This window comes from Paramormyrops kingsleyae, chromosome 4 (genome assembly GCF_048594095.1).
Source record: "Paramormyrops kingsleyae isolate MSU_618 chromosome 4, PKINGS_0.4, whole genome shotgun sequence".
Classification (NCBI taxonomy): domain Eukaryota; kingdom Metazoa; phylum Chordata; class Actinopteri; order Osteoglossiformes; family Mormyridae; genus Paramormyrops; species Paramormyrops kingsleyae.
This window is the reverse complement of record NC_132800.1, coordinates 42,422,074-42,445,644: the sequence shown is the minus strand read 5'-3', so window position 1 is coordinate 42,445,644 and position 23,571 is coordinate 42,422,074. Positions and strand designations below refer to the sequence as shown.

Genomic DNA, 23,571 nt, shown 5'->3' with positions numbered 1-23,571 from the left:
TGCTTTGGGTCAAATGTCAGAGTGGCTTGGGGCTTCCAGGTCCCAGGAAGTCACTGCGGGCAAGGCCCTGAAGTCGGGCAGAATCTTAGCCACCCGGCTGCGCAGCCAGCATCGTCTCTGCTCTCTCTCCCGCTCCTTGCACAGCAGCCCGGGGAGGGTCTGCCAGGCCCGGAGGCAGCGCCGCACAACCCGCCTGCAGGAGGGAGACAGTCATATCCACATCACACGACACCCCCACGCCGTATCCACATCACACGACACTCCCATGCCGTATCCACATCACGCGACACCCCCACACCATATCCACATCCCATGACACCCCCACACATACGTGACCTCGGGCTCACCTGTCACTGTACTCTGAGGCTCGCCATTCCTGCTTGCGGGCCACAAGCTTTTCTCGGGTCATGTGAACCAGCAGCGCCACCAGCATCTTCCTCAGGGTCCCAAGACGGAAGAACTCATCAGCTCGCAGCGTCTGGGCCAAGGCCAGGTTCTTCAGCTGGGACGAAGCGGGAGTCAGGACGGCAGGGTCAGAGTGTGTGTGACTGCGCACGTGTTTGAGCGTGTCTGCCGGAGGCTGTGTGACTGTGCGCGCCTGCATGCGACTTCGTGCATCTGCGCGCCTGCTCACCTTCAGCCAGCCTCCAAGGCCCCTCCGCAGCAGGAGGTGCTTGTGGAGGTGGTCGGCACACGCCTCCCTCTCAGCCCGGCATTCACTCATGAGTCGAGCCCAGAAGAACAGGAATGACCTCTGGACCGAGCAGCCATGGTGCTCTATGGCCAGCTGGGAGGGGGGAGGGAGAGCCTTCAGATGGGAGATGGGGGATAAGGGGGGGGGGGGCGAGTCTTGGTGCCTGGACTCACCTGCTCCTGGCAGCACCTGAGCTCCAGCAGACGTCGCCATGGCGCTAGACCGTGGAACAGCAGCAGGGCACGGCAGCGGTACTGCAGCGCCTTGGCATTCAGCTGGCGGCTTCTCTCTGCCCTGCGCTGGTACTCCAGCTGCCTCTAGGGGGCATATGTGAGTGGCATACACATTACTGTTATCAGAGATGATGTTCCTCTTTCTGGTTGGGGGGGGGGGGTCAGTGAGAGGAACTACCCTTGGGTTGGGGAATTGAGAAGGTCAACGAGGTGACAGATGGACAAACTCAAGCTTCTCCTGATCATTCATACAGATGGACGTGTATCGGAGGCTCACTCAGCAAGGCCCCGGTGCCCCCCCTGCTGCACTACATGCACCTCCTTCTCCTGCCTCCTCTGCTCCCTCTTCCTTTCCACCGCAGCCTGCTTCTCCTGCTCCTCTTCCCTCTGTCGTGCCTCCTCTGCTGCTTTCAGCTGCTTCTGGGAGCAGACAGAGGGGTCAGACAGTTTGAAGAGGTGCAGCCTTCACCCCACTGAGGAGGACAGTGCTTCACTCACCAGCTGTTCCTCCTCCCTCCTCTTCCTCATCTCTTGCACCTCCCTCTGTCGCTCTGCCCGCAGCTTGGCGCGCTCTTCCATAGCTATGAGGTGACACAGTGTGTCAGACCCCTGCCCCTGTGAGGTGTAATATTTACTCTGTTCCCAACAGGTGAGGGACACAGTAACTGACCTCTGACCACAGGGTGGGGATGGGTAGAGGGAACCTGGGAGATTCTGGGTACTGGTCGGGAGATCCTGGTTTGCCTCAGGAACCTCTGCTCACTGCATGTAAAATTACTGCCCTGGTTAGCAAAGAATCACAAATTGTCTTCACTGATCTGGTTTGAAAGCACGGTCATAGTTACCTGGGCCCTTCGGTGTACTGCTCCTGTTTGGCTTCCCGCTTCAATCCCAGCATTCTCTGCTTCTGACGCTCCTCCTTCAGGACAGACTGCTTAATGCCCTGCTGTTGTTGCTGGCCAATTAGCCCATTGCCCAGCGCATCCCTGTCCAGCCAACAGGGGGCACTGTGCTGTGTGGGTAGCACACCAGCGTCCCCTGCCTTTAGGGAGCAACAGAGAGCCCTTACCCCCTCTGGCGATGATAATGCTAAAGGTGAGACAGGTGGTCCTCCCACTCACCTGCCTCATGGAGTGCATCCCTCCAGGTCTTGAGGGAGGAGCCAAAAGCTGCCCCCCTCCCAGCTTTCCTGCCGCTGCCGCACTGACCAAGGCAGCCATCTTGCGCCGCGTCTCCTCCCGCCCCAGTTGCACATCCCTCTGCTGCTGCTGAGCACAGCACCAGGCCTGCCACTCCGCCAGGCTCCACCTCAGCAGCCGCCGTCGGTTACTCTCCAGTGCCAACTGGCAGCACCTGAAGTATTACATGCAGACAATGTGGTAGGGCCTTGCCAGATACTGCTGTTGGTGCTATAGGCCCCACTTTGATGCTGCCGCCAGACGTCCTACCTGTTGTCAGCGCGGAGCTGTTCCTCTGCTGCCTCAGCCTTTCGCCGTGCCTGCTGCTTCCACACCCACAGAAGCCAGGCACGCCATACTCTCAGTTGCCTATTCCAATCAGAGAGGGCCACCGCCTTGCCCATGCACAGGTGCTGCTGCAGCACCGCCCAGTACCAGGCTGAGAAGTGGCTCTGCAGACACTGACACAGAGAGAGGGGGCAATAAATGGGCACCGGCAGGGCTCCCGATGTTGATCATGCACACGTGACCAAACACGCACCCGCAGCCCCTGCAGCTGGGCTTTGGCCTCTGCCACCTGCATCCTGTGCAGCCACTGGCTGTCCTGTTGCATACTAGATTGAGAATTCTGGGAGTGCTGGGAGAGGCCCGGGTCAGACGGGGAGGAGACATGGTTCGACCTGTTCCTGCTCATCCTCTCCTGCTCCCTGCAGGAGCACAGCACAGTCATAGGACCTCCATGTATGGAATAGAACCAGAACCAGAACTTTGACTGGACCAGCCAGAGAAGGGATTTCTGGGTACTGTACCTCATCCGCTGCTCCAAATTCCTCTTCTCCTCCATTTCTTTGCACAAATGCACCACCTCCTGTTCCAGAAGAGCCTCCTGCCTCCTCAAGTCCTGCTGGTGTGCCTCTCTACTCCCTTCCTTCCTCCCTGTCTCTCTCCTCCCTTCCCTCCTCAATGCCTCCTCTCTGTACCTCCGCTCACATTCAGCATCCAGCCATGTCTGTCTCTCTTGAACCTGCTGATGATGGATTTCCATGGTGACGCATGGGTCCATCTGCTTCCTCTTCTCTCTCTCTGTATCCAGTCTAGATTCTTCTAGTATCCCACAGTCCACTGCTGTCCTCTGCATGAGCTCCCACAGGAGTGTGTGCGCTGTGGTGCTGTCTGCTTCCTGTTCCAGGTGTGAGTGCAAGTCTAAACAAAACAGGAGGAGGCGTGAGAGGCAAATGCTGCAGCTTTGTGTGTGTGTGTGTGTGTGTGTGTGTATATATATGCATGAACTCAAAATGTGCAATTGCTCTACTACTTAACCATCAAAATTGGTGTGTTGCAGAAATCCCGGCTGCTCAGAAGGTGATATAAGTGGGCTGTTGGTCTCTCTCTCATCCTCTCCCAGCTCCAGCTCCAGCCGCAGTTTGCTGTTCATCCAGTCACTCAGCAGGGTCTGGGCTACAGGGGGTGGGGCTCGTGAGGGTGCCACCTGACCTGTGTTTAAATAACACAGGCGCATACATGCACAAGCCTACCTTCTCTGAAGGCGTCATCGTGATCACGGAGCTGCTCCTGGTTACGCAGAGCTATGGCCTGGCCACGCCCACCCACGCCGGGCACTCCTCTCTGCCTGCCGCAGAGCACCTGGGACATGGCCAGCTGCGAGGCGGCCTCCACCTTCTGTGGGACCACAGTGACAGTCCTAACCCTGCTCGGCACCATCGCGACCAGCGGGGGTGTATTTACAGAGGGACAGCTAAAGGCGAACGGGAATCTGAACACGTGAACATGCCCCTCCAGTAGCTGGACCTCATGCCGAGCTGGTCATGTGATATAATGCCCCTTTCTTTGACAGTTTACTCGGGAACAATTAAAAGCTGAAAAGTTCGTTCTTACCTGCCTCCAGTGTTCAATGTCATCTCTGTTCACCTTTGCCTAGTTTTGGAAGTAAACGAAACCGAAATGTAATGTATTGGTCGATGATTTGCCCGAAGTTACTTTGTTTCTGGTGGAAGCAGGAAATTACTGGAATTCGTTTAAAAGATGTTTCTTTACCTTAGTATGCATTTCATTCTTGGTGATCCTCTTCCAGCGAAAGAGGTCCGGCTTCGGCACGAAATGTGCCATGTGGTTTGAGGTTCTTTTGCCTCTGCTTTCTGGAATTTGTGTGTAGCGATACGCAGTATTTTTAAAGCTACAGAGCCCAAGAAGAGCTAGATTCACGAAAAAGGAACCGGTGCGCTATCGGCTCCGAAGTACCATCGGTAATATAGCCGTTGTCTTAACAGTTGCTACTGCTCGATGTGGCGTCTTGGGTATTGTAGTCCAAATAATGACCCATCCGCTGTAATTCCCTAGTTTAAAACAATAACAGAACTACAAGTCACAAATTACTGAGTAACCATAGCAATGACGTCTCGCACAACGTCTTGAACTTGAAGCTGTAAATACATAATTAGCACGAAAGTCTACAAAATGTCACTCAGTTATATTAATCCTATTATTAGACCTCTAACAACCAGGCAAATGTCTTTGTTTCTGCCAGTCGTGAACCAGAGTTTTTTTCCCCATTCACGACTGCTTGGACAATTGTTGATGATGTAATAAGCGGGGGTTGCTAGAGCGCATGCTCATAATCGTGAGTCGAGTGGTGTTACACGTGAAGCCGTTCAAGTTGGGTGAGTTAATGTGAAAAGTTAACACATTTTTCATTTCGAGTAGCTGACTCCTCTTTATTGTTATTTATTGTAGCATTTTCTTATTTTGTTAGCTATCCGGTAGAGTTATTGGTTTTTTGATGCATCGTTTACGGCAGAGTTAACGCGTTCTGATCTACTACCTGCCCGTGTCCCTGTCACGGTTAGGGTTGCCAGCTCTCAGGCATTCACGCTTTCAGAGTCTTACGACATATCGATATTATTCCATTGTAAACTTAAAATTAGCTACATCGTGTGCATGTGTGTGTAGACTTCAAAATTTCATTCCAGCCAGCTGACCAAAGTTGACAGCCTTGCTCTTAGGAAGTGATAATTACCGTCATTACAAGCCGATAAACAAGGGGGGGGGGCTTTCCTGCGCGGAGCGAGCCGATGTCTGTCGCGCTCTGACCGTGCCTCTTCTCCCCCTTTAGGAAAGTAGCATGAAGCTGGAGCTTCGCCGGCTGGTGCGGGGCGCTCGGCTGGGGATCCTTAGCGGGCTGGGCGGGGGAGGGCAGCACAGCCTAGAGCTGCCGGGGTGCCTGCTGTACACACGCTGTTGCTCTGTGCCGCATCTCACGCAAGATACGCTTCGGACACTAGGGGCACTGCCCGCCGGCGCCCTGTTGCCTCTGGCCTCCGTGTGAGCACCGGCGCGCGCACACACGCACGCACGCACACACACACACACACACACACACACACACACACACACACACACACACACACACACACACAAAATCCACTTATTCATATCTTTATGGGGGTTCACCATTCATTTCCATGGGCATAACCCTAAAATCCCAGCTATGACTATCTTAACTCCTATACAGCCCTAAACTTAACCATAAGTAACCAAACAAAATACAAGTCTGTTGGACTTATTTTTTTTTGGATTGCATTTGCAGATTTTCAAAAATAATTGGTGAAAAGTTATGGGTTTATCATATTGTGGGGAAATCCGGTCCCCCAAATTTAATAATTACAAAGATGTGCACACACACTCTCATAATCACTGCATCATTATACACACATGCAAATGCGATGCACATTTCATATAGATGATGCCTCTTACCATCAGCTGGGCTTCACGGCCCTGGCTGTGTGGTCTCTGTCTTCTCTGGGCCTTTAACTGGCTGTCCCTCACTCGCTTTTCTAGGGCTGAGCATCAGGAGGTGCTAGAGTCCTTCCAAGAGGGTGCAGCTAAATTTGCAGGTATCACACTTCACTGTCTGTTTGCCCTCCCTCCCCTGTCCTCCTGGATCTGAGGGGAGCGGTCTGTGATCTCATTACAGTACAGTCTGCCTGTGTGTTATGAGGTGAGATGGAGAATAGAGTGATTAAAAGATGAGTACGGTCTGGCCACAAAATCCCCGTGGATGTGTGCGGATCCTCCGGCAGCCTGATGGCGCTGCTGAGCCATGTGGCTGGCGTCTTTCCTGCAGGTCTCCACAACACGGCGCTCTTCTGCTCACTGCATGACCCCGCAACCCTGTGCCCCTCTGGCTACAACACCAACAAGGTGAGGGTTCTCTGTTCTTGGGGCACTGTGATCTGACTGGACACCGCAACCTCTGACACGCACATACAACCCACAGACCGTGTCCATATGGAGTAGCGGCGGCCGCATCGAACTCACTGTCCAGCGCTACATGGCACTTCAGGCTGCTGTTCGGCCTAACTGGTACCAGAGCCTGGCGGACGGAGACACCCAGCAGGCTGGAACTTCGCTAAAGAGGATTCGCAAGTCCGTGGATCGGACACTGGCTTTCCTGGATGAGTGTCTACTGCTGCATCACAAGGCTCAGGTACCCCGTCACCCCCTGTTACTGTGGTGTGGGCCCGGTGACCCCGTGATGGCGCTGAGCAGTGAGTCCCCCTCACCCAGGAGCTGGCTGAGGCCCACATCTTTGGTGTAATCGAGGGAGGCGACGTCCTGGAGGAGCGGCTGCGCTCGTCGCGGGAGACAGCTAAGAGGCCCGTCAGCGGTTTCGTCCTGGATGGCTTCCACTCGAGGGCCATGGAACGGGAGCTGCAGCACCAGCTGATTGTCGCAGTAACCAGTGAGCTGCCCCAGGATAAGCCCAGGTGTGTGTGGCTGTGGGCTCACTACTGTAATCTGAAGCCAAAAGTAAAAAGATCTACCACAGGGGGAGGAGCAGAGTCACATGTATATGTACTGTGCTGCTGGCTTTCCTAAAGTGCTAATTTTGACAGCAAATTTTTATTTAGTTTTAGTCATAGTCAACTTACAGTCAACTAAAACTACAGTTGATTTAATCGACTAAAATTAAAAGTGCAAAATGTTTAAAGTTTCCCTTTGATTTCTAAAAGTCATTATGTTCACCAAAATGAAATGAAACCAATGTTAAGGAATGGTATTAAGGTCTGACTGTGCAGTACAAGGTCTGACTGTGCAGTACACAAAGACAGACGTAGTTTATTGGTGATTTCATGTTCGTTGAAGTTTACGCTTTTTAACAACTGTATAAAGTAATGTAATTTGTTATATAAATCAACTCTGGTGAAACAAAAAATGTACGTTTTCCGTTCCGTTACGTTTCGGTCAGTACCCACAGCTCATGACCATAGATGAGGGTAGGAACGTAGATTGACCGGTAAATCGAGAGCTTTGCCTTTTGGCTCAGCTCCTTCTTCACCACGCATCACTGCTGACGCTGCACCGATCCGCCTGTCGATCTCCCTCTCCATCCTTTGTTTTAAATTGTACTGAATTAATTTGATTTGACAGTCAGGTATTGATTACATGCAATGTTGATGCAACTAATAGGCTACTTAAATATATATCACACTATTAAATGGTTAGGCATTATGATCTTCTGGACTTTTGCTTCAAGAAATTTTCTCTAACTGAACCTCTTTAAATTTTAGTTGAATGCCTCTGCCGTATGCAAAATACATTAGTTCTGATTGGATCTCGTTTCTGGCAAACATTTTCGTCTTTATTTCATTTTTATTCGTTGACGAAAGTGTCAATACACTTCATCTTAGTCTTGGGCCTCGTGAAATAATTTTAGTTATCGTTTCGTTTTAGTCTAAAAATAATGGTCGTTGACGAGAACTATGATGAATATTTTTTGTCAACAAAATTAACACTGCTTTCCTGGTCATTTGACTTGGTTACTTTGGTGCTGTGTGTGTGTGTGTGTGTGTGTGTGTATTGCAGGCTGCTCCAGGGTGTTGGCCGTCCTGATGAGGTGCTGGCATGTGTGGAGTTAGGTGTCGATCTCTTTGAGGGCTTCTTCCCCTTTTTGGTCACTGAGCGGGGCTGTGCCCTCAACTTTGACTTCAATGTCAACTGTGATCCTGAGAGCAAAGGTATGGTGCCCCCTGCAGGTCAGGAAGTATATGCCTTAACAGTTTGGTCATACTCTGGTGGATGTGGCTAGTTTGAGCATAGGCCGACTGGTATGATGTGGTCTAGGGTCTGAGTGTTGCATGAAGAGATCTGTGGCTCTGTGCAGAGCAGGAGGAGAATGGAGTTGCAGAGAAGCTTATGAAGGACTCCGAGGAGCCGGCAGACCTGCAGCAGGTGACCTGCTTTGAGATGAATCTGAAAGATGAGAAGTGAGTGCCTGTACTTCTGTTTCATTCGGTTTGGGGTGTTGTCATGCAACTTTGCATCCATTTTTATGTCTGACTTACAGGTACCGGGATGACTTCCGCCCCCTGGTGGAAGGGTGTGAGTGTTATTGCTGCAAGAACCACAAGAGGGCATACTTGCACCATCTGCTGGTCACCAAAGAGCTGCTCGCTGGTGTGCTGCTGATGCTGCACAACCTGGCACACTATGGTGGCTTCTTCTCTGCCCTGCGGAGGGCGCTGGAGAGTGGTCACTTTGAGGCCCTGAAAGGCAAGGTGCTGGGACTCAGCAGGAGTGTGTAGTGAGGGGGCAGGGTTCTCAGGGGCGGGGCTTTGGATGTGGGTCCCTCCCCCAGGTGTACAGTGACCATGCTTTTAGCATTTTTATTGACTTATGAACTGTTTGTTTTTAAATGACTAATAAAATGTTGCCTCTGATTTCTGGTTTACTGCTGATTGTGATTGTAAATGGTTTTTACAGCAAAAAAAATAAAAGAACCTGTGATGGTGTGAATCGGTCCCGGCTGAATAAGGGGTGATGCTGGTGATGGGCTCTCTTCTGGGCTGGAGTGGTCCCCTGTGGAATGAGGGTCAGGCTTCCTCTTCCTGTCGGCTCTGGTCGTGCAGACATGCTGGACAGTGGGATCTGCAGCAGCAGTATGCTAGGAGTTAATTTCGCGAGGCTTGTGTGGGAAGAGTAAGTCAACAGGAAGCTGAAAACCAGGCAGAATGCTGAGCAAAGTGTTGGACAAAGGGCAAAGGGGGTGGACACTGCTGCCATCCTCAGCCGTTTACTGTGTGTCTGTCTTGCTGCAAAGTGCCTCATTGAGCAGCTTGGGGGTGTAATCTGTACTCAGCAGCTCTGCTGGACGTCTGTCTTTCTGGGGAGTGTCTCCTTGCGTAATGGCTTCCTCTGATATCCGACAGACTGCCGACATTAAGGACTCTAGGGATGACTCCGAAAGCTCTCAACCCCTTTTCTGCTGTCTGTCATTTTATAATTGCACACTGTGCATGAATCGGCATTATTTTCATGAGCTGATGCACATGGGCCAGTAGAATGTGTGCGGCGAGTTCTACAAATCCCTCACCTCTGTGATCTGTGCACACAGCTTAAGGGATTTAAGGGTGCCCAAAAAAATTTTAAATTGTTTTTTGTGGTGTATTGCATCAAAGTGAGGGATGTGGCAGTGATGAATCCAGCGACAGGGCTGTAAGTCATACAGTAACCGGGGTTCCCCAAGACATGTCTGTTTGCTGTGTAGCCAGTGGAGGGCAGCCTTAGCAATCCAAACTGTAGTTGCACAGAGCAGTTAGCATTACCTGCTGCAAGATTTACTGAGGCTGAGTTTGCAGATGCTCATGTCAAATAAAAACCGTGGCTGGACTTGGAGCGGAGTCTAATTAAATTTTTTAGAAAACAGCAGAATTCATTACGCTCTGTTCACAGAGACCTCTGCCCTTCAGTCAGATTTAACTGTAAGCGGTAATGCTGAGGTGGTGTGGGGATATCTATGCGTTACATGTGTGCGCTGGCCATGCACTAGCTGCTACTTGTTCTTTTCAGAAAATAAATTACTGTAGCTGTACTGATGCTTGACCAGTAGAAGGTGCCCAGGGTGTGGGACCACGGGCCGTTTTAGCTGTGAGGAGCGGCTGCTGAGCTGACAAAAGCCCTCTCCCTGGTCACTACCCATCAGGTATTGGTGTGTGAGATTGGGAACAGAGCGTCTGCCCTATTGGCCAATTTGGAGAGGCATTTGAGGAGCATAGACCAATGAGGACACCAGGAGGGAGGAGCAAGCTGAGGCCAGCAAAGCCCAACAGTGACAGAGTGTGAGGCGTGATCTTTAAGCAGCCACATGTCCTCTTCGGAACGAGTGTGAAGGACATGGATATCATTATGGATGTTGGTCTGTGTCAGTGACGGCATCACATAGTGCCTGTGGTCAACATGCATATAACATTTTATTGCCAAATACATCAAGGAGGGGAGTCTAGCTGACCCCAAACCCCCCACAGCCCATGGTGTTAAGCAGCCCTGTGATGGCAGTCAGGCATCCGGCAGGTCTCTCTGGAAGGCCAGAGATGTCTCCCTTTGAGATGTGATGTCTTTGATCAGTGAGTCCTACTATGTATGACTATTCATATTCCAGGGCAGTTGATGTCACAAGGAACCTCCCGTGGTCACTTCCTGTCCTTAGGGCTGTTCCCATAGTTACTTCCCATTACCTGTTTTTTGAAGGCTGAGTTAATGATCCCCAGTTAACAGAAAAAATACACACAGAGAAAGGCACAAACCACCTAGAGCAGGGGTGTCAAACTCCAGTCCTGGAGAGCCGGAGCCCTGCACAGTTTTTGGTTCACCTTCATTTAACACATCTGATTGTGCTAATTACCACAGAGCTCATAAGTGAAATCATTTGTGGTGGAACAGGGAAAGAGCTAAGCTACACAGGGCTCCGACCCCCCAGGATTGGAGTTTGACATGCTTGACCTAGAGGGTAATGAGACAAGGTCCTTGTCTGTTGTCCTGCAGAAGATGCAGGTTCTCACCAGGCAGCAGGGTGCTCTCCTCCCTCTGCTTTGTGGGGTGAGCCCTAATGGCCTTCCAGTACTATCATCACCCTTTTCCTCTGGGCTGATGTCCTTTAACAGATTGGGTTAGAATTTCAGCTTCCGTTTCACAGGTAAACCTTCAGTCACTGGGGACCTTCTCCATGTCCTTGGTTCCCGCAGGCCAGTAGAGCGAGTCACATGCCATTTCAGGTTATCTGGGCTGTTTGTCCCAGGCAAGCAGCGGGGAGAGGGGTGGGTCTATGCTCAGCAGGAGAGGATCTTGATGAAGGCACGCCGGAAATCGACGTTGAACGTTGTGTAGATGATGGGGTTGACAGCACTGTTGACATACCCCAGCCAGGTGGCAGCACTGTAGAGCTGGTTGGGCACATGGCAGCCCTTGCAGTGAGTCTTCAGGATGTGGGTCACGAAGAAGGGCAGCCAGCAGATGAGGAAGACGCCTAGATTACAAAGAGTCTCTCAGCATCAGTCAAATGGCAAAGATGGGCGTTGCTCCAGCCCCCGCCTCGCCACATTAACACGACCTCAGCATACTCACCCAGCACAATGGCCAGCATCTGTGTTGCCTTCTTCTCCCGCGTCTGCATGTTCCCACCCCTATGGGCAGTGTGCAGAGAGACCAGGGTCTGTCCATTGGGTAGATTCTTTACCCCCTGCCTCCTCTTGGCTGCTTCCTTTTTGCTCTCTGCTGCTAAGCTCTCCTCCTGAGCCTCCCTCTGTTGGAGCTCGATGTCCAGTCGCGGCAACGATGCCTGGCTCACATTGTAAGAGTCTGCCGATTCTGCTGCCCGTCTGTCCTCCACGGTGGGGCTTTTGAACTTCCAGTGTAGCAGGCAAGTGGAGGGGAAATGAGGGCCGCACAGGGCCTGTGGCCTCCGCTGAAAGGAAGCAGGGATCACAGGAAGTAGCAGACAATAAGTGTCACCAGTGTGACTTCACAATTGCATCTAGTTTATCTGATCTATACAATCTTTATTTCTAAAAAAACAACTGACCAAAATACAATGAACATGATGCAGTGAAATTTACAATATACAGGGTTTCATTTTAACAGAGTTACCTGGAAATAAGCAAGTAACAGTCTGAAAATGGAAAATAACATTTATGATTCTAGTTTTTCATCTAAGGTCCGTTTTTGTGATCAGCTTAACATTTTAAACACAAAAGTGAGTGTGCGCACACACATACACACCCTGGTCCTCCTTGCCACTTTGATCTCAATGGAGGACGCCTCTCTCTCCGTAACGGACTCCTCCTGTAGAGAGAGACAGTGTTAAGGTCAACTGCCCTCGTTAGCTCTCGCTTAGCATGCGCTGCCTGTCTCCATGCTCTCTCCTTCCACTTACACTGACCCCCCCTCCCAGCCCTGCGTGTCACACACTGTACTGTGCCTGTCTCAGTACTCCGCTGCCATCTCCAAAACATGGGCCACTGTCCCGGATACCCAGCGCCCAGAGTACTTCACTCACAGTGTGCAGGCTCACTGCTCCCCCAAGCATCACTACACTGCTCCGTCACTCGTACAAGTACCTGCACTCTCACGCTGGCCCCACAGCTGGTCATTCTTCTCCTCCGTCTCCTCCTTTTAAAGAAGACGTAGATGCGCATGTACACCAGCAGAGTGACCACAAAGGGCAGGTAGAAGGACACCACAGAGGAGTAGACGACGAACTCAGGGTTTGAGATGGAGCAGGTGCTGGCTTTGTCTGGCGGACACAAGCACAGTCAACAGCAGCCCTGAGCGCATCTATACCATGTGGCTGCTGCTGTACCCCACTACAATACAGGGTCGCCCCAGAGTCACATAATACTGTTTCTGTGTGTACATGGCCCCCAGGCAAGGGCGTAACTTTGGCTGGAACATTTGGGGGGTTGAGGTCTCCACCCATTACGGGGGAAGCATGATTATCAGGGGGGTTGTATTAGCTGGTTTTGATTTATTGGGGGGGCTACAACCCCCCTATCCCCCCCCCCGTAATTTACGCCCATGCCCCCAGGGCTTTCAGGACACATGTCTCACCTGTGGTGTTGAATCCAAACAGCAGGGGGCACGACACGGCAAAGGCAAGGATCCAAACGGTGGCGATCATGGCTGACACTCGGCCGCGGGACTTGCGGCTGGCGGTGTAGAGGACAGGCATCACCACTGCCAGGTACCTACAGAAAGACGCTTTCAAGCAGAGCCGCTCCACAGGTAACAGTGTGACGCCCAGCAGCAGTGCATGCTGGGATAGACATACCTGTCGATGCTAATAGCACACAGGTTGAGGATGCTGGCTGTGCACATCATAACATCCAGGGTGACGAAGATGTTGCAGGAGAGCCGGCTGAAAGGCCAGTCTCCCCCCAGCACCTTCACACATGCGTGCAAGAAGGCATGAATAAACAGGAAGTGATGGGTATCAGCTTATTCATAGCAGCTGACTATGCAAGTCGCCTAATTTACAGAATCTCAGGCACAGTAACACCACAGTAAAAAGATGACTGCTGTGCCTCCTCACCTCCAGGTAAACCACCCAGGGCATGACCAGGATGGCCACCAGCAGGTCGGCGACAGCGAGACTGACCACCAGGTAGTTGGTGCTGGTCTGCAGGGCCCTCTCCCTCAGCACCGCCAGGCAAACCAGCGAGTTCCCAAATACCACCACTAAGATGAGCAGCGCATACAGCAGGGCGCTGTAGTTCCGGCCCTCCTCCTGTTGGACTCCGGTCCCATTCAGCGTATCTGACTTGTTCCAGAAGGCGCCAGTAGCCGCAAACAGCGACATGGTCCTAGTGAGCACACGGTCGATTTTAGGACGGGACCCTCCGCCTCCCTGGGCAGCTGTCAGCTTAGCGAGGATGAAAAGCCCCAGCACGCTCTTTAACTTCACTGCTTTGACGGAATTAGCGGCCCCTATAAATATCGATTACTGCCGAGTCTCCAATAACTCCTTTGCCTGACGCCGGCTTACCTGACAAACAGTTGGACTAAGAACAACACAATAAAGTCGCACGAAACCTGGTTATTTAACTTGTAAGATGACAAAGATATAAAAACTGAGTTGTCCGTCTTAAAATTATATTATAATGTTAATGTTATATTGCGAGTCGACTTAAATTATAAAATTTAAAAGCACTGTCAAGACACCAACCCGACGCGAGTAAATTGATAGCCAGCTAGGACGGCTTCTGGAGCACGAGACCGGATTATGATCGATCAATGTTCAGTAACATGAAGAAAAACTGCAATATATTGCGAAATAGTCCACCAAGTACGAATTTTACAATAGTACACATTTCAATAGCGCCCATCACCATTGCACAGATTATAACGGTACACACCTGTTAGTTTTCATAAGATCCCTGGCCAGCGGCAGCTTCTGCGCGCTTTACTGTTTCCACATAGCGTCCTGCGCCGGGAGCGGTTCCTGTCCCCCGCGGGCTTGTGCGCAGATCTGCGGCTGGGAGCGCTGCTCCAGCCCGTTCTCGCGTCTCCCTCGCATAACGGACGCTTGTGCCTTTGTGGTGGAGGCGCGGTCACTGCCCGGTCTTCAGGTCCGGAGACGGGGGAAGCGCCGGAGAGGAAGAGTATCCTTCACTCTTAAATCACTTTATTAAATTTCGGCACAGTGCTGATTTCTATTTTAAATACATAAATATGACTGCATAAAGGAACATGGTTTTGCATTATAGACATAACGGGTTTATTAAAAAGAAAAAGCTGGTTAAATATGTGTTTTCAGCGGCTGTCACCATTTAAGGGTCTGACCGCCTCGTCTGTGGCGGCTGATGCTAGAGTAACGAACTGCGAGGGTCTCACTCCGGTTTTTATACTAACATTATATTATTAATTTGGCATCATAATGCACAAGCTATAAACATATATGTTGCAGCAAAACATAATTGGCTATAAGATGCAGAAAGATAAGATGAACTATTAATTCCATGAAGGGTGGGATCAGACAATATAGCCTACACAACATAATAGCGCATCAAGAAGCTAATGTACATTTATAATCTTATAGAACAGTGTATGTATGCATGGTGCTAGTGGTGAGGGACACAAAGGTTTGAAGCTGCTTGACGGTACACTCTACTGGTACTGAGGCTTCCTGGGCATCTTAGATACCTCTTACCACTGAACTAACAAAACGCAGATGTTCAGACAAGCCAGCCACAGAGCACTGTGCATTTAAGTGGGGCTGGAATGTCCAGGCGGTTGAAAATCGTTGAGGTTGATAACCCAGAAGAAGAAGCTTCTGTTTTACCTTTGATCTGGATGGTCCATCAAAATGAATTCAGCAAATTGTGCATCCTTTTTGCACATGTTGTGATGTGTGTTTCATGAGTGGGAAGGACAGGAAAAAATGAAGAAAATGAACAGAGAGAAGTAAATCATCAGAAGCAGGCGGCCGCCCTTGGGCAGAAAAATAGGCAATAATCAGATTTCTTAGGGATGGTCATGTCCCACCCACCTCTCACCTCTTAAGGAGGGGGGGGGGGTCGGACAGAGAGAGGTCATCTGCAGAGCTTCTCAGATGACATGCCAAAAGTGGGCTTTATAAGAAGAGGGCAGGAGCTTGGTGGAGGACTTTGCTGAGTGATACAAGCAGAACCAACTGCAGCTTAACATCAGCAGAATGACTCAGGGGCTGGTGGTGGCCTTTGGAAGGTCTACACACCCCTGGGGGGTGCATGGCTACCAGAGATGCAGGCTTAAGTTGCTGCTATTTCCTGAGGAAGCTCAGGTCCCTCTTGCCGCTGGTCTGCATGAAAAGCCCCTTACTGTGCCATAGAGGCCTCCATTGTTTTATGGACTGCTCCATTTTAACTTGACATTTTAACTCTGCTCAGTTACTGGGATTTTCACGCACAACCATTTCTAGGGTTTACAAAGAATGGTGTGCAAAGGGAAAAACATCCAGTATGCGGCAGTCCTGTGGGCGAAAATGCCTTGTTGATGCTAGAGGTCAGAGGAGAATGGGCCAACTGATTCAAGCTGATAGAAGTGCAACTTTGACTGAAATAACCACTTGTTACAACCGAGGTATGCAGCAAAGCATTTGTGAAGCCACAACATGCACAACCTTGAGGCAGATGGGCTACAACAGCAGAAGACCCCACCGGGTACCACTCATCTCCACTACAAATAGGAAAAAGAGGCTACAATTTGCACGAGCTCACCAAAATTGGACAGTTGAAGACTGGAAAAATGTTGCCTGGTCTGATGAGTCTCGATTTCTGTTGAGACATTCAAATGGTAGAGTCAGAATTTGGCGTAAACAGAATGAGAACATGGATCCATCATGCCTTGTTACCACTGTGCAGGCTGGTGGTGGTGGTGTAATGGTGTGGGGGATGTTTTCTTGGCACACTTTAGGCCCCTTAGTGCCAATTGGGCATCGTTTAAATGCCACGGCCTACCTGAGCATTGTTTCTGACCATGTCCATCCCTTTATGACCACCATGTACCCATCCTCTGATGGCTACTTCCAGCAGGATAATGCACCATGTCACAAAGCTCGAATCATTTCTAATTGGTTTCTTGAACATGACAATGAGTTCACTGTACTACAATGGCCCCCACAGTCACCAGATCTCAACCCAATAGAGCATCTTTGGGATGTGGTGGAACGGGAGCTTCGTGCCCTGGATGTGCATCCCACAAATCTCCATCAACTGCAAGATTGTCACGCCCTCAGGGGCGGGACCAGACGGAGACACCACCTCGCCGGCTGATTAGACCAGGCTTATAAGCCTTACGATCGCAGGAGTACCCTGCGAAGTATTGTGCCGATGATCTCGTGCCTTGCTAAGCGTTTTTTCTGTCTCTCGTTTACCCGCTTCTTCCCGTCCCACCTGTCAACCCGCTGTGTGATCCTTGCCTCCGTGCCTTCCCCCCTCAGACCCGTTCCCGTCCCTGACTTACCTCTTCCTCCAAGTCCATCGTCTCCCTCCTCGTGTTCCGTGTCCTGGTATCTACACGTCGGACAGACTCCTCCGGACCTCGACCCTGGACCTCGAACCACGACAACGATCTCAGCGTGCCGCTCCTGTACCTTCGCCTCGGCTCCACTAGTGGAGAATCTCACGGGTGTTTCCTGTTTGGGCTCGGTCAGTCAGTCAAAGGGGCCGGTTACCCGAACCCCGGTGGGACCGCTCTCCTGCGGAGATCGCACGTCCCGGTGTTTAATAAACCTGTTGCACCCTGCTTTTCTGGATCCCCGTTCTCCTTCTTCCGGAAACGTGACAGAGATGCTATCCTATCAATATGGGCCAACATTTCTAAAGAATGCTTTCAGCACCTTGTTGAATCAATGCCACGTAGAATTAAGGCAGTTCTGAAGGCGAAAGGGGGTCAAACACCGTATTAGTATGGTGTTCCTAATAATCCTTTAGGAATTAAAGGATTGAAACTTGGCATGTAAATCACACACACCTTCCTGAGATCAGAAATGTTTTTTGTCTATTAATCCCTTTGAGGCAAAGCACATTTTCTACACCACGGGTAGCAAAAAAAGACAATTCTAAGAGTTTTTGTGTGAGCTGTAACCTTTTTACTATTACAGCTAAATGGCTCAGCTGGTGCTTGCTGGAAAGCTCACAAAGATTACTTCTGCACGATGAACTTTGACCTTCACAAAAGAAACTTAAACTTATGCAAATTGTGTTGTTATTCAAAGGGGAGTCATGAAGCTCTGAACTCACAAAAAAAATCACTGAAACTACACACTCTGAATCTCACTCTGTTTTAATCCACCTTCATAAAAATAGTCTAAGTTAACCTTAGACTTGTGCAAAAGTTGGATTTGACCATACCATACAAAAGAGTTTTAAGACAATAATACAATATTGAAGCAAAAATTACAACATACTTGCAGCAATATAATAATGCTGTGTAATTTTAACAAAGGATATAGGTTACAGAGTGATTGTCACGCCAGGCTCGTCCGATCCTCGTGTGCGCCACGCCCCCCTCGTTACCTCGTGTTAATTCCCGATTGTATTGACCTGTTAGGCTACCTGTTATGTTCAACCTGTTCTGTGTATTTAGTCCGCGTCTGAGTCAGTATTCCCCAGATCTGTCATTAACGTGAGTTTGCCGTGTGCTCCCCTTCGTCCTGTCCGCTCCGAATAAAACCCCGTTTTCTAGTATTCACGGCTCTCTCGCCTGATTCCCCGCTCGCCCGACACGGATCTTGACATTGATGAACATTTACTAAAATAAGAAACATCAAATACGAACAATAACTCAGAAGCTACTGCATTACTGAAAGTAATTAGTAAATATATTTATAGTATCAGGCAACGGTTTAAGCCACACATATTGGGGACACTGACAATGACACTGCTATTACTCAGACGACCACTTAGTCATCAGTGCCATGGGGGAGGGGGGGTCCCCCTCACGAAACTGTGTGATCATTACAGGGGTACTCACAGCAAATCTGGTTACTTCTGAGATCATGCAACATTCAAAACTACAGTTAAATAAAAAAGCAAATATATAATAAATTAATTAAAATTTAATTAAAAGTGGGGAAGGGTGGAAGATGGATAATAGAAATTAAGTAAGACTATATATACAGACACAATATTTAAGGCATTCATTCCAATCTATAATGTACAAAGATGGCACTGTACAGTCATTGACAAAAGTCTTGTCACATAAGGACATAGTAACTTAAAAAGGCATATAACTTTATTTATAATCAATCAATTGTTACGATAAATGGATCAATTTAATGCCAAGGACTTTCACATTAATAACTGGGTGCAAAATGAAACAGTCAAAAAGTGTCCTGATGTTCACAGCTTGTTAAAGTCCATAACACCTGTTTTTGCAAGGACAAAAGTCTTGTCATGTCTTTTAATGATTCAACCAATCACAGATTTGAGGTTCACCTGTGACAAATACTGTAATTAACATAATCCCAGGTGTGTATAAAAAGATCCCCAGCAAACCAGACCTTCACTTGAAGTGCAACCTGACTTCTGACAACATGCCAAAGATTCAACCACAGACCAAGTCTGCTGAGGTTTCAGACGTCATTAATGTATCCAAACATCAAGTGGAGAGGATTAAAAAAAGATATGAAGAAACTGGTGATGTTCATGACAAGCCCAGGTCAGGCAGACCACGTAAGACAACTCTTTGAGAGGACCGTTTGTTGCTTCGAAAGTCCAGGGCCAACCCTTTTTCAACTGCAGTAGAGCGACATCAGAACTGGTCACCAGAATCATCCATTGAACTGCATACCAAATGCTGCAAATACTGTAGGAGACCTGTTGGAACCTGCATGGACCCAAGATTCACCCAGAAAACAGTCAAGTTTGGTGGAGGAAAAATGGTTTGGGGTTACATCCAGTATGGGGGTGTTTGAGAGATCTGCAGAATGGATGGCAGCATCAACAGCCTGAAGTATCAAGACATTCTTGCTGCCCATTACATTCCAAACCATAAGAGGGGGCAAATTCTGCAGCAGGATGACGCTCCTTGTCATACTTCAGCCTCCACATTGAAGTTCCTGAAACTGACGAGGATCAAGGTGCTCCAGGATTGGCCAGCCCAGTCACCAGACATGAACATTATTCAGCATGTCTGGGGTAGGATGAAGGAGGAGGCTTGGAAGACAAAACCAAAGAATCTAGACCAACTCTGGGAGTCCTGCAAGACTGCTTTCTTTGCCATTCCAGATGACTTCATCAACAAGTTATTTCAGTCATTGCCAAGACGTATGGATGCCGTCCTCCAAGCTCATGGAAGTCATACATGTTATTAATTCTTTCTTCCAAGGCATCATGACTTTATGTTCTGATGTTATTGTAGCATGTTTGTGTATTCTAAATAAAGTATATGTATAATTTCTACATTATTTTTGTATATGACAAGACTTTTGTCCAGGCAAAAGTTGACCTTTCTGTCCTAATTACATGACAAAACTCAATGAATGATAAAAAACTTTATTTTGGTATAATAAGCATAATCTAGAGGGCTTTGCCTTTCTTATAAGCCATTTCTGATTCCAACTGATTAACTACAGGTCAAGTTATTATTTGTTGTTCCTACAACTTGGTTAAGTGACAAGACTTTTGTCAGGCACTGTATGATCTGAAAAAAAAGTATAACAGTAGACATAAGGATTAGCATTATTATTGAAAAGTGGCATGAAGCTATGCAGAGCAAGACATTAACTCCTTCTGAAGCTGACCTAAGCTTCATTTATATTAGCTGTCCATCAAGCCTGATAGTCTAAAGACTGAAACTTCTGTTCAGTCTCTCTGTCTCGGCTGTCAGGTTTGCAGAAGTGTTTGCCTGATTTCAGCAGCCTAGTGCTGGGTGAGTGCAGTTCCTGCTGATTCTGGTTGCCCAGGTCCTGCATCATCTGGTGTAGATGTGCTGCAGAGAGGGCAGAGCTGCAGTGCTTTGCAACACAGACCCCTCGCTGTGGTGCAGTTGCTGTACCAGAATGAAATATTTGGTGAAATTACACTTTCTATAGCACCAGTACAGAAATTCTTGAGATTCACTGTGGATACCTTGAATTTCCTCAGCAGCCGAAGGTGGCAGAGTCTCTGTCTTGCTTTGGAGACCTGTATGTGGACATGGTGTGACCGTGCCTGGTCCTTGGAGATGTGGACTCTGAGGTACTGACAGTTGTTTGCCTACTCCACTGCCTATGGCTGAGAGAGATGTAACTCCTCTGGTTTGTCCTTCTGAAGTCCATGGTTAACGTCTTTGTTTTGTTAACATTGACCGAGAGGTTCTAAGCCTCACACCAGGATGCTAGGTGGTTAGTTTCGTTCAGGTAGGCCTGCTCATCGTTGCTGGAAATGAGGCGCAGCAATATTATGTCATTGATGGAGTTGGAGCTGTGCATAGAAGCACCGTTGTGTGTACATGCAGGGAGAACAGCAGAGGGCTCAGGACACAAACTTTCGGAATTCCGATGTTGAGGGTGAGCATGCTGGACATGTGCTGAGCCTGTGAAAAATGCCCAGAGCCCAGTTCCTAGGTCTCTGAGTTTGGTGGCCAGTCTGTGGGGGACTGTGGTGTTGAAAGCTCAGCTGTAATTGATGAGCAGCATTCTCACATAGTTCTCCTTGCAGCTGTGGATATGGGTGAGGGTGTAATGCAGGACATGAGAGATCACATCAACAGTGGAACTGTTTGGCTGGTAGGCAAACTGGAGCAGGTTTATTGTGCTGGGGATGAATGACCTTTTTAGTATGCTAGATTAAAAACTACTAGAAATAGCTAAAAAAAAAAAAAAAACACTTAAAATTACATATAATAGCTCCTGTGGTACAATACGTATCACAGTGCACTAACAAAGCAGTGGTCGTGGGTTTGCATCCCAGCCAACACGCTTAAGGTGGTCTCCCCCCGCAGAAACTCATCCTGATTGTAGTGCTGAAGCCATTTTTTATTTTTGAAAATATTTTTGTACCTCAATTACATTGAATGCATCACTGAATTGCTTTTCCTTTTTTTTCATCGGAAAATTCGACTGATACTCGATATACTTTTGTCTAATATCTCCTGTGTCAGCGGTAAAACTTGCCAGCACTTAGCGGAATAACGTTACAGAATTTTTATTCTGTGTAAAACGAAAGATCAATCTGCTGGCCAGATTTAATAATGAATGATAAACATGTTGCGGCATGGGCATAAATTACGGGGGTGGGTTGTATAAATTTGTTGCAGGAGGTACAAATAAAATTTAGATGAAATGGAGCGTCCAATTTTGAACCAATACATGCTTATTTAACATAAGCGTCACAGTTCCTGTTGTGCGGTGGGAAAGCGACACACGAAACTGACCAGGAACTGCAGAAGTTCGTTTTATCCAACGAGATGTCCTGAACTTCAGTGGGGAAACGCCATACTATACATTATAACCCTTCCCGCTTTGGATAAAAGCGACACGTTTGAGCCTCTGTCTCCACCTCGTGGTAAGAAATAAAACTGCTCATGCTTCTGAACGCTGTGCATACGCTTAATGGGAAAAGAGCCAAAAAGGGTATTGCAAACTTGGCTCAGGGGTGGCCAATCTTATCCGCAAAGGGTCAGTGTGTATGCAGGTTTTTGGGGTAACCTTTAGGTCAGCTGTTCAAACCCAGGTGTGAGGACTCTTCAGCCAGTCAGTCCTCTAATTAGTAATATAAAGTTGCAGCGAAAACCCGCATACACACCGGCCCTTTCCGAAAATTTCTTAGAGATGCTATATAGTGGGTTTTATTAACATTGAACATCATTAGGGTGACACAATTTCACAATAAAAATACATATACAGTGCTTGAAAGGATACAAACAAAAGTTGCTGTGTCTTATAGGGCTGAGGTAGATGCACCAGGTTTTGTCTTGCAGGCTCCTAGGGCCTAGGAGCTATTGAAAAAAAACCCAAATTAGAGAAGAAAAATCATATCAATTAAACAAAGGGTTAAAATTGAATAAAAGTTGCTGTGTCCTATAGGCCTCAGGTAGTAGCATAATTTGCCGCAGCCCAGACAGCCGCAGTGCATTCAGGAGAGAAGTTGAAGCCAAAGTATCGATCTCAGTAAACTGGTATTGATCAATAACAATACCAACATTATTATCGATATTATCGATACTTAGATCGACTCGCCCACCACTAGTTGAAGCAGTGTTTCCCAATTCGGCCCTTGGCGACCCACAGCCGGTCCACGTTTTTGCTCCGTCCGAGCTCCCTACTAGACAGTCCACGTTTTTGCTCCGTCCTAACCTTACCGGGAGCTGGGATGGAGCAAAAACGTGGACCGTCTAGTAGGGAGCTCGGACGGAGCAAAAACGTGGACCGGCTGTGGGTCGCCAAGGGCCGAATTGGGAAACACTGCTTCAACTAGTGGTGGGCGAGTCGATCTAAGTTGGGAAACACCAGTTCTGATCTAAGAGGTTGGGAAACACTGGGTTAAAGCTTCTCTGAGGGGCTTTTCTTGTGCATGTTACGTGCATTTTATCAGTGGTCGACAGTGGTCGATAGAAAATATTTTGTCAGGTGTGAATAATTAAAAGCGCATTGTTATGGGGCACCATCGGGGTCAAAATCATCTGAATCTACACGTCTAATCTGTACTCGGCCAGTGCTTGTTTTTAGGACTATTGTAATGAATACAGTGGAAACCCCGCTTATAGTGATCGCGACTGTCTGGGTGAAATTGATCTTTGATATATCTTTGTCTTTATGTCTCAGGCAGATCACCGTCTAATTGACATTTACAGTAGTACCTTGGTTCTCGAACTTAATCCGTTCCGGACTCCGGATCGAATCCTAAAAAGTTCGAGTTCTGATCGAATTTTTCCCATAAGAAATAATGGAAATCCAATTAATTGGTTCCGGCCCCCCAAAATTACACCTAAATATGTTTTTTTTTTTTTTTTTTTTTAGCATTTAAACACAAAATGAATTTTTTTCTTAATGGCTTCCAAAACGATAAAGATCTTATCCCAACATTACCCGTCCTGCCCTGATCGTCCGCGCCTTCCGTGTGCCACGCCCCCTCGTTAACCTCGTGTGGGATCCCCATGTGATCAGCTGTTTCTGGTTGTTGTCATTAGTCCTCTGTATTAAGTCCGCGTTTCA

General features: G+C 48.5%; 3 protein-coding genes and 1 long non-coding RNA gene across 14 annotated transcripts; 1 reads left to right on the top strand and 3 right to left on the bottom strand.

Moving 5' to 3' along the window:
- Nucleotides 1–9: 9 nt before the first annotated feature.
- On the bottom strand, nucleotides 10–4,407 carry ccdc191 (coiled-coil domain containing 191). Of its 6 annotated transcripts, XM_023845167.2 has the most exons (16): nucleotides 4,161–4,396; nucleotides 4,002–4,040; nucleotides 3,641–3,785; nucleotides 3,426–3,563; nucleotides 2,915–3,308; nucleotides 2,647–2,812; nucleotides 2,376–2,566; nucleotides 2,049–2,280; nucleotides 1,773–1,969; nucleotides 1,598–1,689; nucleotides 1,426–1,508; nucleotides 1,246–1,347; nucleotides 868–1,011; nucleotides 635–787; nucleotides 348–502; nucleotides 10–193 (listed from the first exon to the last, which is right to left on the bottom strand). In XM_023845167.2, exons 1-16 carry the CDS (start codon nucleotides 4,230–4,232, stop codon nucleotides 10–12), a joined length of 2,487 nt encoding a protein of 828 aa, XP_023700935.2. In that variant the 5' UTR covers nucleotides 4,233–4,396. The 6 variants fall into 6 exon arrangements, 4 of the variants coding, with proteins under 4 accessions (XP_023700935.2, XP_072567476.1, XP_072567475.1 ...); XM_072711375.1 differs by having other exon boundaries at nucleotides 1,246–1,344; nucleotides 2,647–3,308; nucleotides 4,161–4,401; XM_072711374.1 differs by having other exon boundaries at nucleotides 2,647–3,308; nucleotides 4,161–4,399.
- A 281-nt stretch (nucleotides 4,408–4,688) lies between these two features.
- qtrt2 (queuine tRNA-ribosyltransferase accessory subunit 2) lies at nucleotides 4,689–8,918 on the top strand. Of its 6 annotated transcripts, none has more exons than XM_023845174.2 (9): nucleotides 4,689–4,783; nucleotides 5,236–5,444; nucleotides 5,961–6,016; nucleotides 6,247–6,323; nucleotides 6,400–6,609; nucleotides 6,693–6,889; nucleotides 7,989–8,140; nucleotides 8,287–8,389; nucleotides 8,470–8,918. In XM_023845174.2, the coding sequence occupies exons 2-9, from the start codon at nucleotides 5,245–5,247 to the stop codon at nucleotides 8,705–8,707; spliced, it is 1,233 nt and encodes a 410-aa protein (XP_023700942.1). In that variant the 5' UTR covers nucleotides 4,689–4,783; nucleotides 5,236–5,244; the 3' UTR covers nucleotides 8,708–8,918. The 6 variants fall into 6 exon arrangements, with proteins under 6 accessions (XP_023700942.1, XP_072567502.1, XP_023700941.1 ...); XM_072711401.1 differs by having other exon boundaries at nucleotides 6,690–6,889; nucleotides 8,292–8,354; XM_023845173.2 differs by having other exon boundaries at nucleotides 6,690–6,889.
- Nucleotides 8,919–10,887: 1,969 nt separating this feature from the next.
- drd3 (dopamine receptor D3) lies at nucleotides 10,888–14,377 on the bottom strand. The gene is made up of 8 exons (XM_023845153.2): nucleotides 14,309–14,377; nucleotides 13,486–13,756; nucleotides 13,225–13,337; nucleotides 13,005–13,141; nucleotides 12,515–12,690; nucleotides 12,177–12,239; nucleotides 11,523–11,862; nucleotides 10,888–11,424 (listed from the first exon to the last, which is right to left on the bottom strand). The coding sequence occupies exons 1-8, from the start codon at nucleotides 14,320–14,322 to the stop codon at nucleotides 11,228–11,230; spliced, it is 1,311 nt and encodes a 436-aa protein (XP_023700921.2). The 5' UTR covers nucleotides 14,323–14,377; the 3' UTR covers nucleotides 10,888–11,227.
- A 3,324-nt stretch (nucleotides 14,378–17,701) lies between these two features.
- Nucleotides 17,702–22,624, bottom strand: LOC140588864 (uncharacterized). Its single transcript, XR_011990082.1, has 2 exons — nucleotides 20,507–22,624; nucleotides 17,702–20,426 (listed from the first exon to the last, which is right to left on the bottom strand). It is a non-coding gene; the product is annotated as an uncharacterized lncRNA (long non-coding RNA).
- Nucleotides 22,625–23,571: the final 947 nt, after the last annotated feature.

Excerpts from the sequence above, each read along its gene's own strand:
- ccdc191 (XM_072711374.1), bottom strand. The coding sequence starts at position 4,232 with ATGGCACATTTCGTGCCGAAGCCGGACCTCTTTCGCTGGAAGAGGATC. Across the intron at positions 1,348-1,425 it reads GGAGGGAGGAGGAACAGCTG|AAGCAGCTGAAAGCAGCAGA; the intron begins GTGAGTGAAGCA and ends GTCTGCTCCCAG. Across the intron at positions 1,012-1,245 it reads AGAGGAGGCAGGAGAAGGAG|AGGCAGCTGGAGTACCAGCG; the intron begins GTGCATGTAGTG and ends TATGCCCCCTAG.
- qtrt2 (XM_023845173.2), top strand. The coding sequence starts at position 5,245 with ATGAAGCTGGAGCTTCGCCGGCTGGTGCGGGGCGCTCGGCTGGGGATC. Across the intron at positions 6,324-6,399 it reads CTGGCTACAACACCAACAAG|ACCGTGTCCATATGGAGTAG; the intron begins GTGAGGGTTCTC and ends TACAACCCACAG. Across the intron at positions 6,890-7,988 it reads CTGCCCCAGGATAAGCCCAG|GCTGCTCCAGGGTGTTGGCC; the intron begins GTGTGTGTGGCT and ends TGTGTATTGCAG.
- drd3 (XM_023845153.2), bottom strand. Across the intron at positions 12,240-12,514 it reads GGGCCAGCGTGAGAGTGCAG|GAGGAGTCCGTTACGGAGAG; the intron begins GTACTTGTACGA and ends CTCTCTCTACAG. Across the intron at positions 11,863-12,176 it reads AAGTGGCAAGGAGGACCAGG|CGGAGGCCACAGGCCCTGTG; the intron begins GTGTGTATGTGT and ends GCTTCCTTTCAG.